The 27,122-nt window shown below is 39.1% G+C and overlaps 1 protein-coding gene across 4 annotated transcripts; it reads right to left on the bottom strand.

The window, feature by feature from the left end:
* Positions 1-258: 258 nt before the first annotated feature.
* DDX24 (DEAD-box helicase 24) lies at positions 259-23,278 on the bottom strand. 4 transcript variants are annotated; one of them, XM_081333524.1, is made up of 10 exons: positions 23,149-23,263; positions 16,856-16,991; positions 15,702-16,411; positions 14,250-14,624; positions 12,112-12,265; positions 8,967-9,482; positions 6,813-6,888; positions 5,845-6,033; positions 2,780-2,909; positions 259-626 (listed from the first exon to the last, which is right to left on the bottom strand). In XM_081333524.1, the coding sequence occupies exons 3-10, from the start codon at positions 16,402-16,404 to the stop codon at positions 397-399; spliced, it is 2,373 nt and encodes a 790-aa protein (XP_081189650.1). In that variant the 5' UTR covers positions 16,405-16,411; positions 16,856-16,991; positions 23,149-23,263; the 3' UTR covers positions 259-396. The 4 variants fall into 4 exon arrangements, with proteins under 4 accessions (XP_081189650.1, XP_081189651.1, XP_081189653.1 ...); XM_081333525.1 differs by lacking the exon at positions 23,149-23,263 and adding an exon at positions 17,215-17,282; XM_081333527.1 differs by lacking the exon at positions 16,856-16,991 and having other exon boundaries at positions 23,149-23,278.
* Positions 23,279-27,122: the final 3,844 nt, after the last annotated feature.

Here is a 27,122-nt window from a genome sequence, read left to right as displayed (position 1 = left end):
CCATTATTTTTTCAATTAAGTATTTTAAAAAGCCCCAAGCTTCAATCAAGTATTCTAATATCTCATGAGATTTCAGTCTTCTTGCCTGAGACCAAAATCTTTCAAGCTTTTGCAATCTTGGAAGATCTGAGCATTTTTATGTGAATGTTTATACATACCCTTGGGCTACTGTACTAGATCTTTTGATGGTGCCCAGAATATGAAAAACTTACCACCTCCTGTTTTATGCATCCCCAGATGATATGGAAACAACAGTAGGAGATTATCATAAGCATTTATTCAAGGTAGGTATGTGCATGAAATCAACTCTGAGTAAGTCATGTCTACAAAAGGGGAAAAGAAAATTTCTCTATCTTTCATCTTCATATGTCCTGTCAATTATTTAACATATCACTATTATTGTTTCTTCTTTACCTTCTTCACTTGTACTTTTGATATAGCACTCAAGGCAGACTGAGAGTGCTGGCCTATGCAGTCAGGATGAACTAATTTCCCCGATTGGGTTGGGTATTTGGTTTTCATAAGACCTTTAAATGCTGGCTGACTGAGCAAGTGCTTGAGTTGCTTCTTCATTCCCTTCAACATCTTCTGCTTCTCGCTCTCTTCTCGCTCAGTGAACTGGCCTCCTACAATTAAAAAACAACAACAGAGCACATAAAAATAAAAAGGCCAAAGTTCATTATTGAAGTCACAATTTGGATGATTAAAAATATCCCAGCCCTCAAGTAGAAACACACAACGTCCTTTCTAGTTATATATAACCAATATAAATTGGCAAGGCTTTAACTTAGGACTCAGGTGTATAATTGCCTAATTTGACATCCTACTTTCAATGTTTTCCATTCCTATTTAAAACAATCAGTAGGTTCTATTTGATGTTACTTCTAAGTATTTTCCTCGCTTAATTATAGGATGCCCAAAACACAATGGCAGGGCACATACTTTTCATGTAGATGGCCTCTGGTTCAATCAAGCTTCTTTATCACAAAGATCTGTATTAACATTCACGTGTCCTTTGAATCTATTCATCTGGGAAAAATCCAGAGCTAAGTCAGCTATCTATCTTAAAAGGCAGAGCATCATGTTTGAGAGATGTGGGGAGGGGGGAACGGGGGGGGGGCAGAGAGAGACACCTCTCAGTTTCCAAAAGAAGTTCAGGAGACTTCCAACTTTCCAGAATATTGATGTTAATAACAGTATCAATGGAATGGCAGGCCTCTAAGGGGCAAAGTGTCTCCATTTCCAGCCACAAAATCTCATAAAATGGTCTAAATATCATGGTGCTGCAATTTGCCAGGAAGATAGTTAAATTTTGGTAACATAATTTTCATCCATTTCTTTCTCTCCGTCTCTGTATTCACAGTACAAATAGAACTAGTTTGCCTCACAGAAACCTCCTGCTCCTGTTAGCACCCTTATTTTTGGAGAAAAAAGGATGAATTATTGCATTACTGAATATGGATTGTTTTGCCACTGCTTATTGGAAATGATGAGTCCTTGGTAGTCTCTGAATTTGGTTGTTTTCTTGCAAATGTTTCATTACCGAAATTACTTTTGGGTAATGAAACGTCTGCAAGAAAACAACCAAGCACAGAGCACCAAGGACCCCTCATTTCAACCTGAGCTACAAATATTTTCCTTTAATGTTGGTGATATGAGTTAAATACTCTGAAGGGGTTTTAAATGGTGTGTGTGTGTGTGTGTGTGTGTGTGTGTGTGTGTGTGTGTTATACCAGTGTTTTTCAACCACTGTTCCACGGCACACTAGTGTGCCGCGAGATGTTGCCTGGTGTGCCGTGGGAAAAATTGAAAAGTAATTATAAAATACTTTCTTTGTGTTTATTTGATTCCTATTCAAGAGAATTACTTTATATATAGTCAATATAGGCACAGAGTTAAATTTTTTAACATTTTCTAATGGTGGAGTGCCTCGTGATTTTTTTCATGAAACAAGTGTGCCTTTGCCCAAAAAAGGTTGAAAAACACTGTGTTATACAATGCATGTAGGCTGTTCCCCATTGTAAGAAAAAGGTGGGCAATTTCTGCCCTTGGTCACATGAAGCCCCCCCACCCCAATAGGTTTGCTAGCATTGCTGTAGCTGCTGTCTGAAATATAGTGATGTCACTTCTTTCCATTTTAAAGTAGGAAATGTATAAACATTTTAGTTTAAGTTTTAAAATAGCGTGACGTTGTATTCTAACATAGCTTTCCCCACCCCAAAACTCTTTCTAAAACAGGGTGTCAAACTGCCAACCTGTGGGCCAGTTTCATTATACCGAAGCCACGCCCACCCCATTGTCAGCAATGCAAAAGAGTCACGATACGTCACGTGACCTGGTGAGTTTGATACCCGTGTTCTAAAAGGAACACAGAAAGAGAAACAAAATGTGGGTCCTGCCTAATTGCACAATATACTCAAACAAACTTGCAATTATTTTTGCACCAACTGCAACATCTTAACTCCAGGATACAATCACCAAAAGCTGCTCATCTCGTGAATACCTAAATTGCTCTTACCAAGTTGGAATGAAGCTTGCAGCTGAAAGCCTCCTCCTCGTCCCAAAACAGCTGAATTTATTTTAGATCAAAAGAGAGACCATGACAACATGGGCACTCTCTAAAATGGAAGCAAATGATACCACAGATTTTGCATAATTGGTAACCTGACAAGTGATGCAACCAGCACTTTCGGGCATGTGGCTGTTCCTTATGAGTGCATCCTGGCTAAGAGAGAAGATTCTGGATACCTCCACAGCCTACACACTCATTCCTACTTGCCTATTAGCTCATCATCATCCAGATCAATTTCAAGTGCTTCTGCAGCTTGCTGGAGCCATGAGTTTTGGTGCTTGGCTCGGCTGTTGAAATACTCAATCTTCTCAATCTGTCTTGCCAAATTCACACGCTCCTGAAACGAAGAAAAGAGGGTTACTAAGCCATCAGGTTATATACATGTGTAAATCATACAGGGACAGAAATCAGGCACACAAGAAAATCATCCTAAAGCCCAGTAGAGGTGACTGAAATGATAGAATGGAAAAGCCAGGCAGCACAACCTGCATAATTTGTAGCTTTTCTGCACTGTTACATAAAAGGAGTAAAATAGTAGTTTGCTTAGCTTTGTGGGTCTCAATTGTGTAATGACTTACATTATGGGTAAAAGAACTAGCAAGGTGGAATATGAGACAGTCTGATATATCTTAATTTTACAACTACAGATCTATTATAAGGTATATTAGTATTATATAAGGCATTATAGCAAAGGTTTCAAACTGCCGGCCCACCGGCCGGATGAGTCATGCCAAAACCACGCCCACCCCATTGCAGGCAATGGAAAAAAAGTCATGATACGTCACGACACATTTATTTTTTTTATTTTTTTTATTTTAATTCCATTTATATCCCGCCCTTCTCACAAGACTCAGGGCGGCTTACAAGCTTAGCAGTAGCCTTCATTCTATGTATATGCCTGCTTATTAGGGCTTTCACACACCCCACAAGCGGCATTATTACAAAGTCAGCTTAATTGCCCCCAACAATCTGGGTCCTCATTTTACCTACCTCGGAAGGATGGAAGGCTGAGTCAACCTTGAGCCTGGTGGGATGCGAACCTGCACTAATTGCAGGCAGCTGGTGTTACTTAAGGAGGCATTAGCCCACTGCTCCACCAAGGCTCCACATCACGTGATGTTGTGAGTTTGACACTCCTGCATTATAGTAGGCCTTATAATGGATCTTTAGTTGTAAAATCAAGATATATCAGACTGTCCCATACTCTACCTTGCTAGTTCATATATAAAAGAAACCTATAAAATGTCTTTGAGGGATGAAAGTCTAAATGATATATTTTTGTTTCAAAAGATAATTAAATGGTTACAGTTGTAAAGTATATAAAAAGCAGGGAGATTTAGACCCAATGAAGCTGACTGCTAATCAATGCAGAATAGACTAAAAAGCTTCTTTATATCTTGATTGAATAACTAACGACAATGATGGTTTCTAGCTTAGAAAGCTTTTTACATGATAATTAGATCAATTCATGTTCTTCAATGACTATTTGCTGCAATACTTAACTGGAATCACCAGAAACTCTGAATGTTAGACATTAAGGATAAACACAATGCCATTAGCTTCTTATTCTCCATGTATTTTATTTAAGTTTTTAGAAGCATATGCCTGGCCTGACCACTGCTGGAAAAAAGATACTGTATATTATGGTTTTCAATGAGCATTATCAATGCAATGGCACACAGTACTGTACTATGGTGACATGTCACAATAAACACCATAAAACATGTGAATATGTATTTGTGAATAGTATTTTGACTATATTTTTCCATAAGGCCCTGATATTCCCATGTTAAATATTCACAACCCCGCTAGTAGTTTGTGTGTCTTTGTGTGTGTGTGTGTGTGTGTGTGTAAGCGCGTGTGTATTTGTGTGGAATCAGGTAGCTTTCAAACTGAATTAAATCAATAAACTCTTGGTATATGATATGGGATCACCACTTGGCAGTCAACTTTCAATTTCCACTAGAAGTGGGAAAGCCCAGTATAAAACTGAATCACAATGAAAAATACTACATTTTTGGAGATTGAAAATTTTCTAGCTAGAAGTTTTATTCCCATGATGAAATAGAATCTAAGCTCCAATAGGGGCTAGCTAACACAAGTAGATCCATAGAGTGCTTGAAAATCATATTTAAAGAGGGCTCATTAATAACAAAATAACAACCCCCTGCTCCGGCAGGAAACCCCATACCATTTCAGACAAATTGTTATCCAATATCTTCTTAAAAACTTCCAGTGTTGGAGCACCCACAAATTCTGGAGGAAAATTGTTCCACTGATTAATTGTTCTAACTGTCAGGAAATTTCTCCTTAGTTGTAGGATGCTTCTCGAACTAAGGAGAAATTTCCTGACAGTTAGAACAATTAATCACTGGAACAATTTGCCTCCAGAAGTTGTGAATGCTCCAACCCTTAAGTTTTCTCTTAAGAATGTAAATCAAATGCACAGTATAAGATGTGAAATATTTGGGATGGTATTTGTATTTCTGAAAAAGATCTTGGTACAGAAGCTGAGTACCAACTGAATATAGAGGTAGTCCTCTACTTATAACCATTCATTTAGTGACTGATCAAAGTCACAATGGCACTGGGAAAAGTTTCTTATGACTGTTTTTTACATTTACAACTGTTGCAGCATCCCCATGGTCATGTGATCAAAATTCAGGCGCTTAGCAACTGGCATGTATTCATGATAATTGTACTGCCTCAGGGTCATGTGATCACTATGTGTAACCTTCCCGGGCAGCATCAGACAAGCACGCTTCCATGAGAGAAGCCAGATTCGCTTAACATTTGCATGATTCACTTAACAACTGCAGCGATTTGCTTAACAACCATGGCAAAAAAAGTCGTAAAATGGGGCGCAACTCATTTAACAAATGTCTTGCTTAGGAATAGAAATTTTGGGCTCAGTTGTGGTGGTACGTTTAAGGCTAACGGTAGTGTAATGAGACAGCGGGTGAGCCAAGAAGCCAAAAACACCTTTGGTGTAGTAGTTTAACAGATTTGTACAACAAAGAATGAATCCAATGGTCTGAGTTCCATATTCTCTCTTATAATCTTAGCAGCAGATTCAGGACTACAGGCTGCAGTCACCTACCTCATGGAAGAACTCACAAAAAATAAACATCAAAACTACGTAACTGTTCCTATATACAGGTTCTCCAATTAAGTTCCCAAACTGGGTTAAAATTACTTTTTAAGACCTCCATGTGCACAAAAGGTTATGCAGTTAAAAGCATAGTTGATTCTAAAATAAAGATAAGTTTTACCTTGACTGCTGTCATGTATTTTGCCTCAACTGGAAAGAAAGGAAGCTCTTCGTCCTTCTTCAGTGTTTTATAAATCTTTTTAAAATTAATCAAGTCTTGGGGCCCAATCAGTAGTAAGCTCAGGCCCTCATTGGCAGCTCTGGCAGTCCTGCCACTTCTGTGAACATAAAGCTCGGAAGTACGGGGAACCTGGAACAGTATCAGAGATGCAACAGTTTCAAACAGAGAGGACAAAACTTATATAAAAAGACAAGGCTGCAGAACCCTTTCCAGCAGGGTTGGATTATGCCGGTTGTAAAGTGACGGTCTGAGTAAGTTCACAGAGATGCAGAGCACCCAAGAACAAAACTTCTGACCCTGTAGAACTTCTCTACAATTCTATGTAAACACTGAAAAGTCACAGAAATTAACACTGTGGTACCAATGGCTAGAATGACATAGATCGCTTTCTTTTCAGGAATATTTGTTTCTGGAAATTGCTGAGCAACTCCTGGATTGCCCCATTGGGAAGGCCTAGTAAAGAATAGGCCAATCTTATTAAGAATATCCCATCTTGGAGAAAGAATATTTTGTGTCTATCTAGTATGAAGCCCTCGTTCCGATATGAAGAGGGTTAGGAAGCTATTATTATGGCAATGGAAAAGAATGGATGGAAAGGGCAAGGGGATACAAAGTGGCTAAGTCTATCACCTGAAGATGCTTGAACCTTTAAAAGATGTGTGAAGAGAAAATGCTATGGGCAGCAACATCAAACTTCACTGCCTGTCTTCCTACATAGCAATGCCTCAGCTCTCAGAGATCAAAAAGATCCTCTGTCAAATAATGGTCTAGCAGCTCATGCATCAAATTCTCTTCCTTTTGCCATGTTAAAACTCATGGAAGAGACCATAAAACCCATTTGGCCTTTTAAAAATTGCATAAAACATAATTGCAAGCAATAGCTGGAGAGACACATTTTGTTTTGGTACCTGGTAATGTATGACATGCTGTACATAAGGAATATCTAGACCACGAGCAGCTACATCTGTTGTCAACAGGGGACAGCTGAAATTACAGAAGGACAGCAGCAGTTTAATTAAACAGAACGGGGGAAGGGGACCTCTTTACAATGTTCTCATCCACACTCTACCAGATGGCCAGGTGGGTTGACCCAGCAAAATAGAATCTGTGAATATGTCACAAGATAAAAAGATTAAGTTAGAGCATAGTGGACCAAGACAGGCAGAAGATAATCTAATAGTATATGAACTGTTTTAAAAACTTTGATTGGATTCTTCTAAAATGTTGTCTTAAAACATATTTCCTTAGTCTTTATGCTTCAATGCATATGCTGATTTCTAACATTTTTTTAATCACAATTATATTTAAAGAGATGATGCAAAAAAAAAGTCTCTTTTACCTTGCCCTCCCTCAACCACACATGGCCTGGCAGCTGGATCCTTGCTACCTTTTCAAAACTACAATTCCCATTCTCCCTAGCCACTATGCCTATTGAAGAGAATAGAATTCAATGTATCTACAGGTGACTATATTAGGAAAAGTTGAACTATCTTTTTACCCTGACCCATTTCACAATAAAGACAGGTCTAAATATGCACATTATCGATAAACCTACAGATAGTGTCAACTTTCAACAAGAGCAGATAATCAGAGAGAGACATGATAAAGAAAGAGAAATGATCAAATCGGAAAATTCACTGGGCACATGCTTGTATATCAGAAGGGGACATGTGCTGGAAATGCGAAATCTGAAAATAGTAAATAAAAAAACAAATAAAAAAATAACCCTAGGGTGGGCTGGAAATCTGGATCCTCTTTTTTAATAGTATTTTTCCCCCCCAGAGTTTCCATTGCACTAATATCATATACAAAAACACTTAGGGGTTTGTTAGATGAACAGAAAGGCTTGTGTTTAACAAATTAGGCAAATTCTGCTGTCAAATGACTTAACCAAAATATTTGCAAAAAAATTAAAATTCAGTGGCTCAACACTACAGCTCCTAATACTGAAACTACTCTAGACTGTGAAGATGAATTTAAAAGTACACAAGAAATCCTGGGCCGGCCGAGGCAAGACCATAAAAAGGAAGATTCCCTGTTAGTTTACACAATGTATTAAACTCTAGTTTAGCTTGCTATCTTAACTAGAAAAAGCAGGAAAAAAACAAAGCAAATAAATCAAGTCAATTATGATGAATGGATATAATTCATTCATAATGTAGTAGTATATTCAGGTTTAGAAAAGTAAAGTCTTTGGTGAGTAAAATTCAATTCCTGGTAACTCCACAGCAACATCCTTGTAGTTTCCTTAGCAACAGAACAAAATTGGTTTTGCCACTGCCTCATTTTGGGATGGTTTTCTATTTCCCATTATAATCCAGAGCCAAAGTATTTCCTGGTGATCTCCCAGCCAGGTAAGGTTGGCTACTAATTCTATCGAGCTGGATGAAGCCAGCATTTCTTAAACTAAAAGTAAGAATTATTTTTAAAAAGTTATTCTCTCTCAAGAGAGATTCTAGCAGCTTTTGCCACTTTGGATGAATTGTCAAAACCTCTTTTTATTCTATTTACTTTATTTGTTTGTGGAGAATTCCTGAGTGTTCTTGTTTTCTTTATGCTTTTTTCTATCTAACACAAAAGTGATTCATTTTGGACAAATTATAGTTAACAGAGAAAACAAGCACGTAAGTTAAATAAATTTAGCACGAGTGTATGTCAATGTGTGTGAATACATACATACACACACACGTGTGTGTATATATATATGTCTATGTATGTATGTATGTAGGTGTGTGTGTGTATGTATGTATGTAGGTGTGTGTGTGTATATATATTCTTTATTGTGTTATTAATTTATTTTAAATTTAGAGAGCCACTTTGGTGTAGTGGTTAAGGTGCTGAACTATAAACCATGAGACTGTGAGTTCTAGATCTGTCCTAGTCATGAAATCCAGTTGGGTGGCTTTGGGCCAGTCATTCTCCCTCAGCCCAACTCACCTCACAGGATTGTTGTGGGGAAAACAGGAGGACAAAAGAGTAATTGGTATGTTCACAGACTTGAGCTGTATATGAAAAAAAGGTGGGGATAATTTTTTTTTTTTAAAAAAGAATTAGATGCTGACCTGTTGCGTTCCGCAAACCTCTCTAGATTTTTTAACCTTTGCTTCTGGTGCATGTTTGCATGAAGAGGCAGTGGATTGCAGTCCATGATGGTCAAGAGTGCAGTAAGTCGTTTGATACAATCTATACTGTTTGCAAACACCATGGTTCTGCCTGGATGTTGAAGCAGAAAATAATAAAGGTAGTAATCTTTCTCTTCTGTATCACAATGAATTCTGGTCTCTGTCAGAGTCTCCACAGTTGCCTCCTTTCTGGTCAAATCTATCACTTTGGGCTTTCCCTTGATGCCCACTTTTTGCATCAACATTTCCAGCTTGGTCTTCCTGTCAATTTTGATAGCATTTTTCTTCTGCAAAACTCTAGTGGGAGCTTGATGGATCAAAGTCAGGGTGGCAGAGAAGACAAATGTCTGACGTTTTGGGTTATGTTCTGTGTCATTCAACATTTCCAGCAACTGAGACAGCTCTAAGAAATGTCCCCTCTCCACCATCCGGTCTGCTTCATCAATCACCAGGCATCTGTCGGATGGATGCAAGACAGTTTGAAAGATTTTATGCAAGAAACTTGAAAATGAAAGAAGGTTCAGAAAAGCCTAATTTTCTTTCCCATAGCAGCTACAGCATGTCCTTAGCTTGATCCCACCAGGACATTTCCAATGTTATTGCGCTGATTATGTGCTCATACTTATTTAAAATAGTCTGAAAGTAGCATCTTCCCATCAAATTATATATGTATGTATGTATGTATGTATGTATGTATGTATGTATGTATGTAGATCTTTGGTCATTCAGGTTTTTCCCCACGTAGAATTAAAGGTATAAGAGCAATGTTTTGACGAAATCTCATCCGTCATCCTCAGGCTGGTGGCTTCAGCTTCCTTCTTCTGGGAGAAGCATGTGGTAGTGGCTGTTTGTTTCTCTTTTTTAAACTGCCAGAGGGGGTGTGTTCTGTGGGTGGAGGTGTGCTCTGATTGGGTGGGGGATTAGGTGTGTTCTGATTGGGTGGGAGTGTGTTTTGAATGGGGGGGGTGTTCTGATTGGTTGGGGGTGTGTTTTGAGTGGATGGGCTGGTCTCAGCGGCCAGCCTTAGACCTGAGCTGGTGAGTTGTGCTGCTTTTGTTCGGCTTCCTGTTTGTGGTGGTGCCATGTTTTTATAGTGGGTGTCAGCTTGCTTATTGTGTGATTTGGAGGGGTCTAAAGTGGCTGATGTTGCAGCTGTAGTTAGGTTTCTGTTTTGTGGTTGTGCGTCGTTATCGTTGTGGGTTCGGATTTGCTTTTTGAATGGTTGTGTGGTGGTGATGTCATGTGATGTTATCATGAGTTTGGGTCTGGTATCATTCTTGGTGGTTGGGACTCGTCTGTCAATCAAGGCGGGTTTCCAAATGGCTGGTAGCCATGCATGCTTCTCCCAGAAGAAGGAAGCTGAAGCCACCAGCCTGAGGATGACGGATGGGATTTCGTCGAAACGTTGCTTTTACACCTTCAATTCTACGTGGGGAAAAACCCGAATGACCAAAGATCCATACACACACACACACACACACACAGAGAGAGAGAGAGAGAGAGAGAGAGAGAGAGAGAGAGAGAGGTAGTCCTTGACTCATGACCACAGTTAAATCCAGAACTTGTGTTGCTGAGCAATGGGATTATTAAGTGAGTCACATCTAATTTTATGACCTTGTTTCCCATGGGTCATTAAGCAAATCACCACAATCATTAAGTGAACCACGTGGCTGTTCAGCAAATCTGTTAATGTACAAGATTTATGCAATATACTGTATAAACCATAACTGGCTGAGTTAACATATTATGTGAACCAACAATCAGATCCATTGCATAATGTTTATCTCCAATTACTGTTAATAGCAGGACAGTAAAATATTTAAGAGAAATGAGGAATCTGTGATTGTTGAAGCAATCAGCATGATTGACCAATAATAAAAAAACACTGTTATCACCATGCACCTTCATACAATTAAGATTAGCTTATCATATTACTTTCTGAGTAGTTCCATACTTTTAATTGCCACCAATTTGATTACTGTAAGACATCCAGTGTGGGCAACTCTTAAAAAGCGACTGAAAGTTGCAAAATGCAGCAGCTGAACTGTTAACAAGCATATTTATTTATTTATTAAATGTACGTGCTGCCCTCTAAAAAGCAATTCTGGACAGTTTATTCTGAGCAGTATTTATATTTATTATTTAGATATAATCATTATATTTAAATCATAAATATAAAAATACATTAAGACATTAAATACAATCATGATATCGTAAAATAGCAAGTGCTTACTGAGATAATTTAGGCCAGGGGTGTCAAACTCAATTTCATTGAGGGCCGCATCAGCATTGCGGTTACCCTCAAGGGGCTGGGTGGGTATGGCCTGGGTGGGCGTGGCCTACTGGGTGGGCATGGCTAGAGTGTGTATGGCCTACTGGGTGGGCGTGGCCAGCTCTACATTGTTCGCATCAAGGGTGCCTATGGGGGCCTGGGCAGGAGTGGGACAGATCTAAGGGTCTCTGGCAGAAGGAGGGTCTCTGGGCCAGGGCCAAGGCAGTGGGGGCCGTTCCCTCACTGTTTCCAGGATGACTTCACGGGCCGCATGAAACCACTTCGCGGGCCGGATCCGGCCCCCGGGCCTTGTGTTTGACATGTCTGATTTAGGCTGTGATTGCCCCAAAGAGTTTAGGGTCCAATTATCAGAGTGATTGCTGCTTTTTCTAAAATTGTTCTAATTACTACAATCAATAAGAATAGCTCTTGTGAAGATGTCCTTGATGTCAGAAAACGTGAAGGATTTTTTTTATAAAAAAAATTCACCAGAGCAATAGAAATAATTTAACCTAAACAAAGGCAAAAACAAATTTTCATAATCAAGGATAAAGCAATTAAGCATTTTTAAAAACACAAACCTACTTCTGCAGCTGTTAATGATACAAATGCTATGAAATCACCGAGACCAATCTCCTGGTTTGATTGCAATATTATTTCATACCTACTTTAAAAAGTACCTCAATTACTAATGTGACAATTTTGAACTCAAAGAACGAGTCTCAATGATTCTGCATAACCATATTTTTTGTTAAGACCTGGAAATGTATAAGTACATCAAGAGTTTCAGCCTTGAAGAGACCCCTGTAATACCTGAGCTGCCACAAATTGGAGAGATGGGGCTGCTGCTCCTGGATTAGCTCCCACAGGCGCCCTGGAGTTGCGATGACAATCTCTGGCTTCCTCTTCAACATCCTCTGCTGCTTTTGAGAAGCCATTCCTCCAACAAGAATGGCCGTTTTAATACCTGGAGCAATTAAATGAACAAAACATTTAAATGTATGAATCACTGCCCTTGCTATCTTATATTCAAGGTATTTCTAGCAGAAGAAGAATGACATTTATTTTGTGACAAGGCCCTGGGTGACGGATAGCTCAGTGTCCAAAGGATATGGGGCACGTACCTGAGAATGTCACCTTGTTTTTTCCAAAAGCTTGCTCCTTAACTTCCCCATGATGGGAAAAAAATCAAATTCTCCTCACCATACAGCTGAAATTAGGGGATTCTGCACCAATATGTATTACTTTACATTTAAACTGAATTGCCTTTGCCATTTGACTATTGATCCCTTCTAAACAGGTCTTTCTAGAAAACATTTTGATCTTACCTGCAAACTTGACAAGCTCACTTTTTACTTGTAAATCAAGACTGTTTAAGTTAAAAAGTAGAAGTCTCAACACAGGGCCATGAGAAATTCAGCTTTTAATTTCCTCCACTGATAAAGCTGATCATTTATCCATACTATTTGCTTCCTTATTTTTAACAATTTAGCAATTCATAAAAAAAATCTAATCTCATGGTAATTAAAGTTATTCAAGAGCCTTTGATGAAGACCTTTTTCAACACTTTTTTAAAAATACATGTATACAACAGTGAGAGACAGTTCTGTGAGATGGGTGGCCATAAATGTGTGATTTAAAAAGTAAATAAACATTGTTCCACTCATGTCCATGTTGAAATCATCAGTAAAAATGAGGAAGGTAAGATCTATTTTTGCAGAATCTCTGCTGATTTTTAATCTATGTATAAGTTCAATTTATTGGCATGTTAACTTATTCAATCGTTTAATAAAAAGCTACAATATGATATGTACATTTAAAAGATTGTTTGTCAGAAAGTATGACTGTTCTCAAGTCATTAAGATCATTACCAGAGTTGAAAAATATGGCACTGTCAATTTATTGCTACATGTTTCTGAATATATGATTAAAAACACAGAATAATATTTCATGGAGCAAGACAAGGGGTTTTTAGATATTACATTAACAGGCAAAACTTTTTATAGGGATTACCGCTAGCATTCCCTTGCAAATACTTCTAATTGTACTGCTCATAAATAAATCAAGGAGATACAATAATAGATCAATTGTAGGCCAGTATGCTTTGCATGCAGACTTGTAGGCAATTATGGAGTAATTGGAAAAATACTCTGATCCACCATGATAGTTACCTATGTTCCTCACTGATTTAATTGGGATCAAGCTATTATACTCTGTCATAGGAACAAGAAGACCTATTCATAAATCTTAACAGGTAATCAGAGATAGAAATAAACTGAAAAGCCATATAAATCCAACTCTTGTCAATGCAGAACATATACTCAACTATGTCCGATAACTGCTCATCCAACTTCTGTTTAAAATTCCTCACAAAGAGAGGTCTTCACATCTGGGAGCAAACACAGCTTGCAGTGTCAGGAAGTCCCTCCTAACATTTAAATTGACTTTCTTGTAATTTAAATCCATTCGTTTACATTCTGTCTTTAAGAGCAGCAACAACAAAAAACTAATCTGTTTCATTACTTGTGAATAGGCTTTATATAGAATGTAGATTGCATATCTCAACAAATTAATGAATAAATTAATAACAATCTTCTCTATTCTGAAGCAGCTTCGTTTTTTGCTAGTCAGAGTCAGGAAAAGAAGCTAGCAAGACAGCAATATCTCAGCTAGTATTGAAAGGTTTAGTTTGCTACAGTTCTAGAGACTAACAGAGCAAACTGACTAAATTCCAAGCACCGTTCACAGCAAAAATGAAAATTAGGTATCTTTAAAAAACGAAAAAACAAAAACCAGCGAGGATCCTCTCAGAAAGCTAGAGCTGCATTCCATATCATATTCTATACTTTTCCTGGAGGGAAGGGAAAAGTGCTTCTGCAAAAAAAATTAAATATTAGGATAGAAAACCTGAAGCAATATTTTTACACTATGCATATTTGGAAGAGACGTACCTGTGAACTTGGCCACTGCATCAATATGATGCTTTACTTGGACAGCCAGTTCCCTTGTGGGAGTCAAGACCAATCCCAGAAGAGGATTGTTTTTATCTTTAACAGAATTCTGTTTTGGGGAATCCACATCAAATCCTGAATCCTGCAATAACTCCATGGAGTTTACTGTCACAGACTCATCGTAATCTGCAGGAGCATCAGTTAGATCCGTATCTGAATTTAGTCTCCTTGTTTCTTCACTTGTATCCTGCTTTGCCATTTCATCTTCACTGTCCGTTGTTTCTTCAAATGTGCTGGTTGTCATATTTTTTGATCTGTACCACTGTAGGATGGAATGGATCATTGGAATGGCAAAAGCTAGAGTCTTTCCACTCCCTAAAACACACACACAAACACCAATATTAGGGCATACGGGAAGCCAATGTTATGCCTTAAAACACCGATTGTCCCTTAAACCACAATTGCTACTACACAGTTCACCCAAGGGATCTTTCTGATCTTTTTAGCTATTGAAGACGTTATAAAAGGAAGGGTTCACCTTTGAGTGGCCAATGAGCGGTCTGTGAGACACCATGTTTTCGGGGCTGCGCTCAAAAAGTGGATGAAGCCAGGAAAAGAACAAGATGTAAAGCATTATTTAATTCATGAAGTGCATTAATAAAGCAAATGTTATATGTTGAATAATCCAACTGCTTCTACGAAGGTTAATCCTTGTCTCTTTTAAAGGTTGAACATTATCTCTTTTAAAAAAAGAAAGTTCCATGCTGTAGATCCCTCCCTGTGAAAGGCAGCATGAATGGAAAGAGACTATTACACTTATGTCTTATCCTTAGGCAAGGGTAGCAGGAAATAGAATAGTATTAATTATTATTGTAATTAATACTTATATTAGTATTTCAGAATTTTAGAAACTTCCTTTTGATCCATAATGAAGCACGTCAGAGAAACTATCTTGCATTCTGAGGATGTGTCCGTCTTTCCAGGTAAGCCAGAAAAAAAACAACTGTTTTTTTGTTAAGGGACCAGTATGTGCCAAAGCAGCACAAACAATTGAGCTGTACAAACATGCTAACAACAGACAGAATTATGCATTTTCTCCACAAAAACAAAACAAAAAGACTTTTGTTCCCAAGCAACCCAGATTTTATTCTAACGGCTAAATTCAGTTGCTGAATAAGGTTACACACTGTTCCTATTCCAGTGATCGAAATGAATAAAGAAGATCACTGCAGTCCTTATTGCTGATTTCATCCTCTCCAGCGTCTCCAAGCCCTGTTGAAATATTTTCAAAGTTAACTCTACATCCCCAAACAAAAAAGGAATGAGTCTTCACACTTTTGCTGTGCATTTGTCAATTTACCAATTACAAAATCTAGAACCGTAGACACAAGTAGACACAAACACAGTATTTTAGTATTCACATTTCAATTATTTTATAGTATGGAGGCATACCTGTTTCAGCAGCACCAAGGATATCCATGCTATCTCGAATTGCAGATGGTAGAGTTAGTGCTTGGATGGGAGTTGGTGTACTGAACCCCAATTCACTCAATGCCCAAAGGACAGGCTTAGGGACAAAGAGGCTCTTCCATGCAGTAACATCCGTTTTGTGATCTGTTTTTGTGGATAAGACTTTGGCTGCCCAGTTATGAACTTTTTTGGAAGCTCCAGCTGGTTCAAGAACATTTTTGAGAGAACATGATTTCTTCTTTTTCCCTCTCTTCTTTTTCTTTGTGGTTTTTCTTTCCAGGCCTGTCAGCTCCGTTGGCTCATAATCATGTTGCTCATACTTAAGGTTTTTTTTGCACCTGACCTCCTGTTCAATTACTTCTTCCTCTATTTCAAGTTCTTCCTTCTTCCTTTCTCCATGGTCTAAATTTTTCTCCTTCTTTCTCTTTTTGGGGGGAGCGGCGCTACATACTTTTTCAAGCTGTTCATCATTCAATTTTCTTTTTGCAGCTTTTTCTTCTCCTCCCTCTTTCAAGGAAGACACCTGTTGGTAATTGGTAAGCTCTTCAAAACATATTATGCCTCCAAGCTGTTCATCAGCAAACAGATTTGGATCAATCTCAACGGGTTTCCATTGCCCTGTAACTTTGATGCCTTTTTGTTTCAGTTTAGATGGTGCTTTAAACTTGTTTCTTTTAAGCTTCATAATGGACCTTTGAACAAAGGAGAAAGAGAAACACTGGAAGTAAGGCTAATAGTTTATAACTGAGCCAGACAGCTAAAGATGATTGAATTACTGCCCCATCAATATGGAATTTTCATTCAAGAGTCTTTAGCCTATCTGTCAGACTGCCACATCTCAATCTGTCAGAAATTACTCAACATGGCAAGGCTAGGTAAGAATATTTACTACATGTTAAGATGAAACCAGCAAGCTGAACTGCTCTCTATCAATGTGGAGCCTCTCCTTATGCTCACAGTAATTAATTGTTAATTATAACAGTTATTTAACTTTTTTGCTTTTCAGGCTTGGAGCTATGTAGCTGTTGGTCGTTAACAGCCAACATTTCTGCCTTAAGAAATTCAATAATCATAATATTTAAGAGTCTTTCTTACTAAAGGAATAGTTTAAAAAATAAAAAAATTAAATTACTCACTAGTAACATCTAGTTGATTTCTCCTTTACATGGAAGTGGAATTTAAGATATAGAACCTTTTTTTATCTGCAGAGAAGTTTTATGTGTTCTTTGAAACTCTTGCACTTGTGCTGGGATCAGAGAAGGAACAACAGTGCTGAAAAAATATTCACAGATGGCAGCTTTGATTAAAATCAAAGCTTTGCAGTATGATTTGTCTTAATTAAGCAATTAATGTCTTCAATTATAAATGCAGAGCTAAATAGGATGAGGTTGAAGTACAAATATTCATTTTGCTAGTTCATTTTGGAAACATAGCAAAATTTTGAGTTCCCATTTTAGGTTTCCGTAATAGGAGACAGTTTAAAACTTGGTGGTACCTTGCTCAATAGTAGTAACTGTGAGAGGGATCTCGGAGTCCTAGTAGACAATCACTTCAATATGAACCAGCAGTGTGCTGCAGCTGCCAAAAAAGCCAACACAGTGCTAGGCTGCATTAACAGAGGGATAGAATCAAGATCACATGAAGTATTAATACCACTTTACAATGCCTTGGTAAGGCCACACCTGGAATACTGCATCCAGTTTTCGTCACCACGATGTAAAAAAGATGTTGAGGGCAACAAAGATGATTGGGGGACTGGAGGCTAAAACATATAGGGAACGGTTGCTGGAATTGGGTATGTGTAGTTTAATGAAGAGAAGGGTGAGGGGTGACATGATAGCAGTGTTCCAATATCTCAGGGGCCGCCACAAAGAAGAGGGAGCCAAGCTATTCTCCAAAGCACCTGAAGGCAGAACAAGAAGCAACGGATGGAAACTAGTCAAGGAGAGAAGCAACCTAGAATTAAGGAGAAACTTCCTGACAGTTAGAACAATTAACCAGTGGAACAACCTGCCTCCAGAAGTGGCGAATGCTCCAACACTGGAAGTTTTTAAGAGGAGACTGGACAGCCATTTGCCTGAAATGGTATAGGGTTTCCTGCCTGAGCAGGGGGTTGGACTAGATGACCTCCAAGATCCCTTCCAACTACTTATTATTATTATTATTATTACAAGCTTAAAAAATAATTCATTTTTCTAGTTAACTATTCAGTGTGATTCCCATTTCTTTACAAATTTTAAACTCTTTTCCTGCCTATTTGCCATCTGAATACAGATTATTATTTTTTTTAGTTATTTTATTAGTTTTTAACTATAACAATCTTCAGTGCCTGGTGTACAGCCTGTTGTCTTGGTTTATATTTTAACAAGAAAAAAAGGACAGTAATCATTAATCGTCAATAATGATTAAATTTGATAATTCCATAATTAATATATTAATTAATAATACACTTCTTTGATCTTCCCTTCTCCCATTTGTACTTTCCTTCTTCAATCTTAGCCAAAATATAATTCTTAATATTTTCAATATATAAATTATTAGGTATAGGCATTTTTTATATTTATACAAATAATAATAATCTCTCTATATAAGATTTTTTTCATCTTATAGTATTCTCATAGCCATCATCTCGTTAGTTCAGCATACATCCTATTTTTATAATTTTTGTTTGCTTAGATTCCCATATATTCAATCCAATTCTTATCAGTCATAATTTCTTCATATTAGTCATCTCACTGTCTAAATTTTCCCATTTAGGTACATCATCCCAATATTTTATGTCATGCATTATAAAAAATACTATACTTTTTATCTGTCTTATAGTGTCTATATATAACATCCTTTTTAATCAGTTTATATTTTACTTATATATTAATAAAAATTACATCAACATTTTTAACATTTAATATATTATAAAGCATACTATATATTATAAAACATACTATATTACTTAAATCTCATTATTCTTCTTGTTATAAGGTCCCTTTATGTTTGAAATTCTCTGCTCTTTTAGCCATATTCAAACAAATGTTTATTCACGTAATAGCTTCGGCTGCAAACTAGCTGATCTCACACTAGCCTTTCTTCTGTTGGGTTCGGAGGGCTTTCCTCAGATCAAATGAAGCGATTGCTATCGCTTTGTGATCAATGGGGCACCCCTCCTTCACAGTCACTTCTCCGGGGCAACTTCGGACCCATCTAGGGTCCCACAAGCAGGAAGAAACTAGCCGTGGGGAGCGGAGGTCCGCTCTTGCGCGGCCATGCACTGCGGGCGCAAAATCCAGAAGTCCACCATCTGAATACAGATTAGAAGTTGATGTGTTGAATAAGCTATGGATGCACCTTCTTCATTATTGTTTTCTCTAAATTACATATTTCACGTGTTTAATCCCTCACATCTTTCAATCTTTCCATTTCTGCATGAGCTCAAGTACAGAGAGGAGTTTGTCAGCTCTGTTTTAAAATGCCTTGATTTTAATTAAGGATTTTCTACATGCAGTCCACGTCCAGTCGTTGACCTATGGTCCTCCCTTATAATAACCATTATCCTCTTAGTTAAATTCATTTTCTAGATACACAGATGCTGGGAACAGGTAAAAACCTAATGGTTTTAAGCTGTTATTGAGCTTTTCATTGACATCTCAATAGCTATTATTAAAAATAGATTTATTAGATGTGTGGTCTGGTGCAACAAAGTACAGTTATTCTTTGACTTACAACCACAATTGAGTCCAAAATTTCTGTTGCTAAGTGAGACAGTTGTTAAATGAGTTTTGCCCTGTTTTACAACTGTTCTTGCCACATTGTTAAATGAATCACTGCAGCTGTTGTTAGTTAAATTTAACAGCTGTTACCCATCAACTGGGAAATAGTTAAACTGATGAGTTACTACTATAGGTTGTCCTCGACTTACAACAGTTTGTTTAGTGACCGTTTAAACTTTAAACGGCACTGAAAAACAATGACTTATGACTGTTTTTCACACGACTGTTACAGCATCCCCATGGTCACATGATCAAAAATTCAGACACTTGGCAATACTCATGATGGTTGCAGTGTCCTGGGGTCATGTGATTATCTGTTGCAACCTTGTGACAAGCAAATTCAAACAGTCATTAAACAAACTGTTGTAAGTAGATGACTTGTAGTTCTCCCACAAGAAAAGAACTATCATCAGTTTAACCATTTTCATCTATAAAAAAAGCATAACTCAAATATGTTTATAATATGTGCCTACATATAGTATGGTCTTCAACACTACAGTACTATGGATAGAAGTGCCTCCCTGTATTTAAAGTCGTTGACAAAAGAAAGATTGCAAACTAGAGTCTTTTTTTTCGTATTTTACCTTTAGTGCTTATGCTTAAAGAATAATGTTATGTAAGGCACTAGAAACTGGGAGATTGATTTCCTTAGACATGAAGTCAGGTAGCTGGGTGATCTTGGGCTAGTCAATCCCTCTTAGTCCTAGAAAGGAGGCAATGGCAAACTATTTCTCAAAAATCTTGCCAAGAAGAAGGCCAGGTAGTTTCCAGCAGTCAGCACTGACTTGAAGGTAACAACAACAAAATTATAGAGCCAATTTGGTGCAGTGATTAAGACATCAGGCTAGAAACTCAGAGACCATAAGTTCTAATCCCCTTAGCCATAAAAGCCAGCTGGGTCACTCTTTCTTAGCCCAACCAACCTCGCAGGGCTGTTGTTGTGGGGCATATGGGAGGAGGAAGATAAATTGGATATGTTCACCACCTTGAGTTATTTGTAAAAATAATAAAGGTGGTAGATAGATAGATATCATGAGTTCTAGTCCTGCCTTAAGCACAACATCAGCTGGGTGACCTTCACTCACACTCAGCCCTAAGAAGCAGGCCATGGCAGATCACTTCTAAAATCTTTCCAAGAAAACTGCATGGACTTGCCCAGGTTGTTGCTAGGAGTCAACACTGTCTTGCAGACACACATACACAGAGAAATCCTAATGCAGGCTAGCTAGACAATCTACAAGATGAAGAGCTACATGCAATCGTAAGACACTTAAGAGTTGAATAATTAATGTGGCATAAAAATACCTGAAATATACAAATAAATAAAATCCCAGAATATTAGTTTTTCTGCACAATTGTGGGTTTCAAATTTTTATGGTGGAATGCCTCCAAATCAATGGCACATTGTTTGCCACTTTGAGATGGTAAATAAAGAAACCATAGTATCAATTCTAAAACAGACTTAATACGGGAAGTGTTTGTTTTTTTCATAAAGACAAACCCTCTCTTAGGACAGGAAAAATAAAGCATTATCTAGATCCTATTTTGTATCACAGCTCTTGGACTATAATCCTTGTCAGTAAAACTTTGCAAATCACTTCTCTAAATCACATAATTTCAGAACGCTGGTATTAAATGTCAAACTTGTAAGCTGAAGAAAGCCACAAAACAACCTAGAGAAACAAGAACCTAATGGGTTTTTCCTCTTCCAAGAAAATATGTACACAGGTAATTGTCAACTTTTGACCACAATTGAGCTCAAAATTTATGTTGCTAAGCAAGGCAGTTCTTAAGTGAGTTTTGCCCCATTTTAGGCCACAGTTGTTGAATGAATCATTGCAGTTAAGTGAATCACATGAACCCAGGATCCTCAACTGTCATAAATTCATGCCAGGTGCCACATGTCTGAATTCTGATCACATGACCATGGGGTTGCTGCAAAAATTGTAGGTGTGAAAACTGGTCATAAGTTACTTTTTTCAGAGCTGTTGTAACTTCAGTCATTAAACGAGTGGTTTTAAGTCAAAGACTACCTGTACATATTATGAGCAGAAATTCTAGTTTATCTTTAACAATACTGAAAGTCCAGTTTTTAAAAATGTAAGAACTACTGGAACTTGACTGTTAATAATTCTCTTAGAAGAGGAAAAAATCTGTCCTATAAATACTCCTACTTCAACAGGCCTCAATATGGCCTTCATATGCCTGTGTTCTCTTCTTTGTTTTTGAACATTTGGTTCTGCATATTTTGTTCTGTACAGCAATCTCCTCAATTTTGGTCTCAGTTGTAGATTTTTAATTGCAAGCATTATTCACATACAATTTATATAATTACTGGCAGCTGCACCCTGGTCTAAGGATTTAAAAGTTGGTGGGAAGCAATGAACCGAGATTACAAAAACTGAGTGTAGAAAAGGAATACTTTTAAAATATGCATAACAATTACACAGATAAAAAAAGCGGAAAGAAATCTGTTTGGAATATATTCCCTTATAAAAAGGATTCAGAGATAGGTTTAAATATACCAGTATACTAAATACCATACAAATATTAGTGAAAATTAAAACGGGATTCATAAGAATGCACTATATTAATTTTATAATTATAGTAACTATTTAGGTTGGTGAAACTGTAAAGCTGACAGGATTCCTCCAGCATGCCAAGCCATGATTTGCCCAACTATGATTTACTGAATAAATAATTGGCTGACTTCAACCTGAGCTAAGCCATAAACCAAAATGAGTGGCTATATAACTTACTAAACCTCATCATGCTTAGTATATGTGTATACTATTTCACAGTTATATTGTAAAAAAATGATCTACTTTAGTCCAGGATTCATTTGTCACAATAAACAAATGCCTCTGGAGTCCTCAGAAGCAGGTGGTGGAGGCACATCCTTCCTCTCCTGTTGCTTCCCTGAAACTGGTATTTCAATGCATGCTACCTCAACCCAATGGTAATACTAAAGTTCTCAAGACTTTTAATTTATAAAAATTAAACAACAGCCTTTAATAAGCTTTTCCCCATTAGACTTATCCAATCTTTTAAAACCATATTGGTGGACCTTACTGATTGTATGGTACTGCACATATTGTGTAAAGAAATCCTTTTTTTGCCTGTTCTAATCCTCTTCGAATCAGTTTTAGAGGATTTTTCTCGTCCCAGAGAGGGAGACAAATTTCTCCCTGTCCGTTTTCTTCACGCCATGCAGTGTTTTATAAATTTCAAGCTAAACTGTCCCAATCAAAGTAGAATTCCCCTTCCCCCACCTCGTTATCATTTTGGTCACCTGTAAATCTCTCTGGGTGATTTTGAGCCAGTTACAATATTTTAGCCTAGCTTCCGAAAATGCCTATTGATAGGATAATATCCAAGATCGGCGTTCATAAGGCTAAGCGTGAATTCCACTCCGAGGCTTATAAAGGATCGGCATTTAAGTAGAAATAAATACAAATGTGTTTATGGATGAAGCCTTACAACGCGGATTCATGACACGTGGAAAACAGCTTTAGTAACATGATCAGGAAAAGGAAAAACGAGGACGATTCGATTACTCTATCCGCCGCCACCCGTCACGATACCTACATTTGTAGCTGCCTTTTTCCTTATCCTTTTAATTACCTCTGATCGGATAATAACCCTCTCCCCCCATATTCCTTTACCCGTTCAGAAGGTACTTCAGACTGATTACGGATCTAAAAGCCGTTCAAAAAGCATTTACACCATCCGAAAGAGAATCTGTCGCAGGCTCTGCCAAACTCTACTGCGATGCTTCCCAGAAACTGTACCACGTGGAGGCTTCTCGGGAGCGTCCATGACAGACTGACGTCATTATTCGGCGCCTGGAGGTTTCAAAGCCCGATTGAAAGCAGTAGTCATTTCCTTTGCAATAAATTTAGATTTAGATTTGATTAGATTTATATACCGCCCTTTCCCGAAGGACTCAGGGCGGTTTACAGGGCATTTTAAAATCATTCCAATACAAAATACAAAGTTAAAAGACAAAGAAAAGATTAAATTATCCCTGAAAATAAAACCCAGTAAAAATTCTCAGCCTGGGTCAGAGAGCTCAAAGAAGCCAAGTCTTCAGGTCCCGGCGGAATGAACGCAGGTCAGGGGCAGTCCTGAGCTCCACGGGCAGCTGGTTCCAGAGGGCAGGCGCACCCACAGAAAAGGCCCTCCCCCTGGGTGTTAATAAAGGCTGCTGCATCCTGTTATTAATTTTGATATTATTTTATTGATGTTATTGTTATTCTCACCTATCACTAAGAGTCCCTGCATTGATAATGTGAACGATCAATGAGAGATTCATTGATTTTAAAAAACGAAATGAGAAGGAAGGGAAAATCTGAGTTGGATCAGTCTGTTTTTTTTAAAAAAAATTACAGCTCTTATAACTACTGTTAACACGCTATGGATGTTACGGCCAAAACAGGAATGAGTGAAATTTTCGCTGAGGTTAATTTGTATTTGGGACTGGATGGAAGAAGATTTGAGGCAAGTAATGAGATGTTTTCCTCAAAGCTCATTACTGTACTACACGAAGGAGGAAAATTAGACATGATCGGTTGATGGCTACTAATTATAACTATATTGACTGTTCACGTGACTAGCGCTATTGCCTATATCTAACCTAAACAATCAGAATGACCAGTAGATGAAAGCAAGGAAGTTTTTGCTAGCATCTTTTGTCCATCTGGATCTTTACACCAAGATTTAATCCGATGTTAGGTGGTTAGCTAAATAGGCTAATCTCTAAAAGATTATGAAGGAGCATCTGGGAATCCTTGAGCAAGAATAGAAAATAAAAAAATCATAGAAGAATGCAGTGGCAAGCTATTTTGCTATAATGCCAAGAAAACTAGGATATTGTGACCAAAAGTTGAGAGTGAATTGAGGGCATCTTTATTTAAATTTATTTTTATTTTAATTCCATTTATATCCCGCCCTTCTCCGAAGACTCAGGGTGGCTTACAAGCTTAGCAGTAGCCTTCATTCTATGTATATGCCTGCTTATTAGGGCTTTCACACACACACACACACACACACCCAAGCGGCATTATTACAAAGTCAGCTTAATTGCCCCCAACAATCTGGGTCCTCATTTTACCTACCTCGGAAGGATGGAAGGCTGAGTCAACCTTGAGCCTGGTGGGATGCGAACCTGCACTAATTGCAGGCAGCTGGTGTTACTTAAGGAAGCATTAGCCCACTGCTCCACCAAGGCTCTTGGTGTAAATACAATACTCCCTATACAAATTTTAAGATTGGAAATGAAATAGCGGCTGGAAAAAGATGAAAATTTAGCCTAAAGGTATGTAATGAGACAGTTTCAGTCAGATTTGTTAAAAAAGAAACCACAACTGTCTTCTAGCAATCGAAAAGCCAATTTTACAAAAGGACATCACCCAACAAACATAGCCAGAAAGATGGAAAAGTTCTTTTCAAATAGTAAAACCAGAATTAGTTCCAACTGCAAATCAGATCACAAGCTCCTTGCAAAATGTTACTTAAACTGCAGATAACCATAATAAGACCAAGATATGATCTCAGCAATATTCCATTTGATTTTGTAGTGAAAGTGTGGATTTAATGGATTAAATTTCATAAGCAGAGCTGTGGACTCAAATTTATGTGATTATTATAGGACACAAAACACTTTCTGTTCACATGTTGATAACAGCTGAAGAAAGGACTCCTGGGAAAGCAATAGCAAACTAAAGACAGCTCTCTAAGAAGCGGAGTTGACAACCATGGTAGAAAGGAAACCAGTGAAGGAATCAGCTGCTTGGATTCCTCTTGGGATAAAGGAGCTTGCAACTGCTCAGAGCTCCGTATAGATTATGACCATGACAAAACCATACATTTAGCAATCTCTCCTGTGTTTCAGCGCTCTGGGAGCCAGGAAAATCGCTCGGATCCGGACCGGTCTGGACTCTGACTGGGCAGAGTCTGACGTGGAGGAATCAGGCGGTCTTGAGCATGTTATCTGGACTGAGTTCGACCCTGTTTCCCCTGATGATGTGGACAGGATCATGGGGAGACTGAGCACCACCACCTGTTTGTTGGATCCGTGCCCCTCCTGGCTAGCTTATGCGGCTCGGGAGGGAACACGAGGCTGGTTCCATGCAGTAATAACTGCTTCTTTGAAGGAGGGTGTCTTCCCTGCCGCCTTGAAGGAGGCGGTGGTGAGGCCCCTTCTCAAGAAGCCTGCTTTGGACCCGGCTGTTTTAAACAACTATCGTCCAGTCTCCAACCTTCGCTTTCTGGCAAAGGTTGTTGAGAGTGTGGTGGCGCATCAGCTCCCTCTGTTCCTGGAGGAAACTGATTATCTGGACCCGTACCAATCGGGCTTCAGGCCCGGACACAGCACGGAGACGGCATTGGTCGCGCTGGTGAATGATCTCTGGAGGGCTAGGGACAGGGGTTGCTCCTCTGTCCTGGTCCTATTAGATCTCTCAGCGGCTTTCGATACCATCGACCATGGTATCCTGCTGCGGCGTCTCAGGGGGTTGGGAGTGGGAGGCACCGTTCTACGGTGGTTCTCCTCCTACCTCCAGGGCCGCTCGCAGTCGGTGTTGACAGGAGGGCAGAGATCCGCCCCGAGGTCTCTCATTTGTGGAGTTCCTCAGGGGTCGGTCCTCTCGCCTCTCCTGTTCAACATCTATATGAAGCCGCTGGGCGAGATCATTCGTGGTTTTGGGGTGGGGTATCACCAGTACGCTGATGATACCCAACTTTTTCTTTCCACCCCGAACCAACCCAGCGATGCCCTCTCCGTGATGTCCCGGTGCCTGGAGGCGGTTCAGGTCTGGATGGGGAGAAACAGGCTTCGTCTCAATCCCGCCAAGACTGAGTGGCTGTGCATATCGGCATCTCGGGTTAACCAACGTATTCCACCTCTAACGATGGGGGGTGAGGTGTTACCCCCCGTTGATAGGGCTCGCAACCTGGGTGTCCTCCTGGACTCACGGCTCAATTTTGAAGACCACATAGGAGCCGTGACCAGGGGGGCTTTTGCACAGGTTCGCCTGGTGCGCCAGTTGCGTCCCTATCTGGACCGAGACGCCCTACGCACAGTTACTCATGCGCTTGTTACCTCCCGTTTGGACTACTGTAACGCTCTCTACATGGGGCTGCCCTTGAAGACCACTCGGAGGCTTCAACTGGTGCAGAATGCGGCCGCGCGAGTTGTAATGGGGGTCTCCCGATACTCCCATGTAACACCTCTACTCCGCGAGCTGCATTGGCTTCCGGTTGCCCTCCGGGTGAAATTCAAGGTGCTGGTTATTACCTATAAAGCCCTACATGGCCTGGGTCCGGGCTATTTGAGGGAACACCTGCTGCCGGCATCAAACGCCCTTCGCCCAGTGCGCTCCCACAGGGAGGGTCTGCTCAGGGTGCCGCCGGTGAGAGATTGCCGGCGGGTGACACCCAGGGATAGGGCCTTCTCAGTGGGAGCGCCTGCCCTCTGGAACCAGCTGCCGGTGGAGCTGAGGACTGCCCCCGACCTCCGATCATTCCGCCGGGGCCTGAAGACCTGGCTCTTTGAGCTCTCGGGCCCAGGCTGAGGAGAAATTTTTAATTGGGGTTTTAAGTATACAGGGTCAATTTAATATTTTTTAATTTGGTTTTT

This window comes from Vipera berus (genome assembly GCF_964194415.1).
Source record: "Vipera berus genome assembly, chromosome: 1".
In the NCBI taxonomy this organism is placed as follows: Eukaryota; Metazoa; Chordata; class Lepidosauria; order Squamata; family Viperidae; genus Vipera; species Vipera berus.
The sequence above is the reverse complement of the archived record's forward strand: the minus strand, read 5'-3'. Positions and strand labels throughout refer to the sequence as shown.

Bases quoted from the DNA above. Each gene is read 5' to 3' on its own strand.
- DDX24 (XM_081333527.1), bottom strand. From the start codon at position 16,404: ATGAAGCTTAAAAGAAACAAGTTTAAAGCACCATCTAAACTGAAACAA. The intron at 14,625-15,701 runs GTATGCCTCCAT...TGTGTGTTTTAG, and splicing joins CCTTGGTGCTGCTGAAACAG to GGAGTGGAAAGACTCTAGCT. The intron at 6,034-6,812 runs GTACCAAAACAA...ATACTGTTCCAG, and splicing joins AGCATGTCATACATTACCAG to GTTCCCCGTACTTCCGAGCT.